We start from the raw sequence: 5,524 nt of genomic DNA, 5'->3' as shown, positions 1-5,524 counted from the left end.
CGGTCCTGACACTGACTCCCAGACACTCCTAGGACCCCTCTGAGCATGGGGAAGGCCCCTTGCCATTGCCCCCAGAGGCTGCAGCCTTTGCTGTTGGTTCTCCCCATTAGAAAGAAAAGACCCAGCTCAAATGGCAGGTTTGGATCCAACTCATGCTTCCTGGGCATCCATGGTGTACTTTCACACAGGCCACCTCAGGGGCACAGTGAGGATGGCTATGCCTACCTACCTCAGCTCCCAGACAGAATCTGGGACTGGTCACAGCCTTCCCACACTTGGGCTGTATGTTTTTGGACTCTCTCCCCTGCAGTGATTCTGAACATCACGTTTCAATGCAACCATTGCCTCCGTACAGGGAGCCCAGGGAACAAGCTGCAGACATGGAGGTTTCTCCCATATATAAAAATCTTTTAATAAAAATATCTCTGCAGAACCAGTCAAAAAATAGAATTAGCAAACTCAACTTCCTGCCATCTGAGCAAGAGGGAATGAGCCAGGCCGAGTTGGCCATAAAGAACTGTGCCTTGCCCAAAAGGGACAGCTCTGGCTGGCTGCTGACACACGGGATTTAGGCTCAGGGTTGACAAATCTCATTTTTCAAGAGGAGTTACAAAGATGTCTTTTTAATAAAAACTACATTTTTTTAATGATGGTCACTAATTGATCACCCTCCCCACCCAATGAGAGTAGAAGGCTAAATAAAACATTTATAAGCAACCAGTTAGCAGCCCATTTCGCATATCAAGGATAACAAAAAGTGAGTTCATACAGTAGCAAAACGCGTACAAAGGTGATGGCTAAAGTGTTTAGCATGTAGACAGCCTCCCAGGGAGGCACAGGGCAGACTCCTCCCAACATTAGTAGATGAAGTCAGAAAGATAAGAGATGAATAAATGATCATAAGTAGCAGGAAGCCTGACAGCACTAGCCTGCCAGCCTGCAGTCCAAGGACAGCAGAATCCAGCTGGGGCTGAAGGACTTCTAGCAGATTTCCAGACCCCAAGGATAGCCCTTGCTCGGCCCTAATATCCCAGGAGTCTTTTGGCCTCTTCGCTCTGGGCCTGCAGGGTCTCACTTGCATACTTCTGGAGGAGTTCCATCTTCTTCCTTCGAACAAGTGCCTCCTCAATCTGTGGATAGCAAGAGTAAAAGGCTCATGCTTCATTCCTCAGTAAGACCCTCCATGCCTTGCTGGAACCCAGCCAGGAGGGAGTACCTGAGGGGGATGTCATCGAGGAGCCCAATACCCAGAGCAGTCGCCAAGGTCCTGCTCTCTCCCACTGGAAGTATGTGAATAGTGTTTGTCACTTTTCTCTACAGCAAATGAAATCAACCCTGCCTTCTTTGGATTCCCCAACCTATTATGAGCACAGTGACCAGTGCCATGTGCTCAGGAGTCAGAGCTGCCCAAATGGATAGACAGAATAAAAAAACCCAGTAAAGCACTGTGTGGAGTCCTCTTTAGAGGCAAGGCCCCTGGCACTGGGGAAGCTCCACCTGCAAGGGCAGTTCACAGCCTCTACCCTACCTCTTGCTGCGATGGCACAGGGACATGAGCGATGAACTTCTGCTGCCCGTCTTCCCCTCCTTTCTCTTGGCTGCCTTCCTCGTCAGACTACAAGCAGAGAACAACCAAAACTCCGTGAGTAGGAGACCGTGAAATAAATGTTGGTAGTGCTATAAAATGCATTACTCTGCAGCTGATTAAAGGGGGGAAAAAAGGAATGAAGAAGTTCTGTATTCATCCAGAAACACAGCAAAGACATCAAGTGCAAAAATCAACAAAACATTTTGTGTATTATGCTACCTTATGTATTGAGAAAGAAAATAAAAACTAGTGACAGCAGTGAGGACTAGGTAGATGGAGGACAGAGCTAGGAAAGAGTGTCTTTGTTGACTATATATACTATTTGGTTCTTGAACTTTATGAATATATTATTTATTTTTTAAAATTAAATTTAGAATCTGGTCAAGATGGCGGAGTAGGAACAGACTATGGTCATCTCCTCCCATGACGACATCAAAATTACAACTAAATTACAGAACAATCATTGAGAACCACCTGAAGACTATGTCAATAGAATTCCTGTAACTAAAAATATAAAGAAGCCACATAGAGAAGAGTATGAGGGGTAGAGATGCAGAACCGGCTGGCCCTCCACCCACAGTGTGGCGATTAAGAATAAGGAGGAATATCTCTGCTGCAGGGGTCCCCCCTGAGGAACGAGGGATCCTAGACCCAAACTGGGCTCCCCAGCCCCGGATACCAGTGCCGGAAAAGAGGAGTCAGCATAACAGCTGGCTGTGGAAACCAACAGGTATTACATCCAAGTGAGACAGAGGGCTGCAAGAGATGGAGGCACTCCTCTTGCAGAGCCTATGCATAGAACCACTTGCTCTGGGCTCCAGTGCTAAGGCAACAGCTCGAAAAGTGCCCAGGACATGTGGAAGGAAGTAAATCGACAAGTTTCAAGACAAGTGCTCGAGGAGTAGGGATCGGGGCAGCTCTCTACAGACCAGAAGTGCTGGCAGGAGCCACTGTTTCCTCATTGACCCTTCCTCCCATCTAGTTGGCAGACACAGGTCGGTACTAAATATGAGATCTCCATTAACCTGGCTAACAAGGTTCTTGCCGCCCTGGTAATTCCCTGAAACCCTTCCCCAACCAACTAGCTCACCGGACCTGAGCCTCCTAAGGCAGCTCCAGATAAGCCTCATATTGAAGTCTTTCCTAAAATCTCTTAAAAATATACAAACCCCAAAAAAGCAGTGACGAGCCTTGACATGCCCTGTCCCTCTTGGAAAGCAGCCCAGAGCGGACATAAGCAGCAACTGGTCTCATGGGCAGCAACCAATCACATATTTTGAAAATCCTAAGAGGAAGCCCCAAACCACAGAAAAAGAAGCAGTGGCTAAACATGACCTGCACTGGAGCTCCTCTGAAGAGGCTCCAGAACCAACACACCTGATAGCCAGGTTAAGACCACACCACAGCATCACCCAAACAGCTCCACAAACCACACACCCGAAGGGCGCACTCAGCTGGCACCAGAGCCCTGCTAAAGTGACTCGAGCTCCATGGGGCCAGACCCCGTATAACATCTCACCTGCGACAGTCACGGGCACCCTCACAGCCAGTAAGCCTGACAGTCAGTCCCACCTACTGACATGCCAACAGCAACTGAGGCTAAACGACAAAAAAAAGAAAGGCACACACGAGGGAAAACCACAAAACACCCAGGTCAGCTGAACAGGGAGACTGCGCCATTGGGTCCCACAAGACACCTACTAAAGGCCACTCTACTAAGACTGGGAGATGTAGCAGACCTACCTAATACACAGAAACAAACACAGGGAGTCAGACAAAATGAGGAGACAAAGAAACATGTCCCAAGTGAAAGAACAAGATAAAACTCCAGAAAAAGAACTAAACGAAATGGAGACAAGCAATCTACCAGGTACAGAGCTCACCGATTATAGGGGAAGAATAGATGAATTCAGGGACAACTTCAACAAAGAGATAGCAAACATAAAAATGGAGACAGAAAACAAAAAAGAACCAGTCAGAAATGAAGACTACATTAGATAGGATCAACAGCATATTAGATGAAGCAGAGGATCAAATCAGCGATCTGGAAGCCAAGGTCATGGAAAACACCCAATCGGACAGCAAAAAAGAAAAGAAAAAAAGAAAATTAAGATAGTTTAAGGGACCTCTGGGACAACATCAAACAGTCACATCATAGGGGCAGCAGAAAGAGAAGGGAGCGAGCAAGGGATTAAAAAACCGATCTGAAGAAATAATGACTGAAAACTGCCCTAACTTGGCAAAAGAAATAGACATAAAAGTCCAGCAAGCTCCGAGAGTCCCAAACAAGATGGACCCGAAGGGGCCCACACCAAGACACATCAAGACACATCATAATTAAAATGCCAAAAGTTAAATACAAAGAATCTTAAAAGCAGCAAGAGAAAAAGCCAGAAGAAATTAATACAAACTATTCAAAGTGATGAAAAGCAAGGACCTAAAACCAAAACCAATACTCTACCCAGCAAGGCTATCATTTGGAATCAAAGAACAAAGAGTTTCCAGACAAGAAAAAGCCAAAGAACTTCATTGCCACCAAACCGGTATTACTATTACAAGAAATGTTAAAGGGTCTTCTTCAAGAAGGGGGGGAGGGGAGAACATAAGTATGAATAATAAAATGATAATAACGATATACCTCTCGATAATCATTTTAAATGTAAATGGATTAAATGCTTCAGTCAAAAAACAGAGAGTGGCTGATTGGATAAGAAAACAAGACCCACACAAGAGACCCACTTCAGATCAAAAGACACACAGACTAAAAGTAAAGGGATTAAAAAGATATTTCCTGCAAATGGAAACCAAAAAAAGCTGGGGTAGCAATACTTATATCAGACAAAATAGACTTTAACAAAGGCTGTAACAAGAAACAAAGATGGGCATTTCATAATAAGGGGTCGATCCAACAAGAGATCTATGCACCTAACGTGGGAGCACCTAAACATATAAAGCAAATACTGACGGACATAAAGGGAGATATCGAGAGTAGTACAGTAATACAGTAATAGCAGGGGACTTTAGCACTCCATTGACATCAATGGATAAATCATCCAGACAGAAAATCAACAAGAAAACAATGGCCTTAGATGACACATTAGACCAGATGGACTTAACTGATATTTATAGGCCATTTCACTCAAAAGCTGCAGAATATACATTCTTTTCAAGCGCTCATGGAACAAATTTCAGGACAGACCACGTGTTAGGCCACAGAATGAATCTCAATACATTGAAGAAGACTGAAACCATATCAAGCATCTTCTCCAATCACAATGGTATGAAACTAGTAATCAATTACAAGAAGAAAACTGAAAAGCACACAAACACGTGGAGGCTAAATGACATGCTACTAAACAATGAACACATTAACAAGACCAAGGAAGAAATCAGAAGATACCTTGAGACAAATGCAAATGAAAACACAACTACCAAAACCTATGGGACACAGCAAAGCAGTTCTAAGAAATTCACAGCAATACACCCCTACCTCAAGAAACAAGAAAAAGCTCAAGCAATCTAACCTCACACCTAAAGAAACTAGAAAAAGAAGAACACACAAAGCCCAAAGTGAGTAGAAGGAAGGAAATAATGAAGATCAGAGCAGAAATAAACAAAATAGAGTCTAAAAAAAATAGAAAAGGTGAATGAAACCAAGAGTTGGTTCTGTGAAAAGATAAAAATGGATAAACCTTTAACCAGACACATCAAGAAAAACAGAGGGCCCAAATGTATAAAATCAGAAATGAAAGAGAAGCAACAACCAACAGCACAGAAATACAAAGGATTACTTAAAAAAAAAAAAAATACTAAGAAAAATTATACGCCAACAAATTGGACAACCTGGAAGAAATACACAAATTCCTAGAAACATACAACCTTCCAAGACTGAATCAGGAAGAAAGAGAAAATCTGAACAGACTGACAACTACCAAC

At 43.7% G+C, this 5,524-nt stretch overlaps 1 protein-coding gene across 1 annotated transcript in view; it reads right to left on the bottom strand.

Moving 5' to 3' along the window:
- Positions 1-393: 393 nt before the first annotated feature.
- The window catches only part of ISY1 (ISY1 splicing factor homolog), a 33,413-nt gene continuing 28,282 nt past the window's right edge, over positions 394-5,524 (bottom strand). Inside the window, exons 10-11 of the mRNA XM_011385888.2 lie at positions 1,529-1,615; positions 394-1,130 (exon numbers count right to left, since the gene is read on the bottom strand). Coding sequence (XP_011384190.1) covers positions 1,023-1,130; positions 1,529-1,615 — 195 coding nt within the window. The 3' untranslated portion in view covers positions 394-1,022. The remainder of the gene's footprint in view (positions 1,131-1,528; positions 1,616-5,524) is intronic.

This window comes from Pteropus vampyrus, unplaced genomic scaffold (assembly GCF_000151845.1).
Source record: "Pteropus vampyrus isolate Shadow unplaced genomic scaffold, Pvam_2.0 Scaffold818, whole genome shotgun sequence".
In the NCBI taxonomy this organism is placed as follows: domain Eukaryota; kingdom Metazoa; phylum Chordata; class Mammalia; order Chiroptera; family Pteropodidae; genus Pteropus; species Pteropus vampyrus.
The sequence above is the reverse complement of the archived record's forward strand: the minus strand, read 5'-3'. Positions and strand labels throughout refer to the sequence as shown.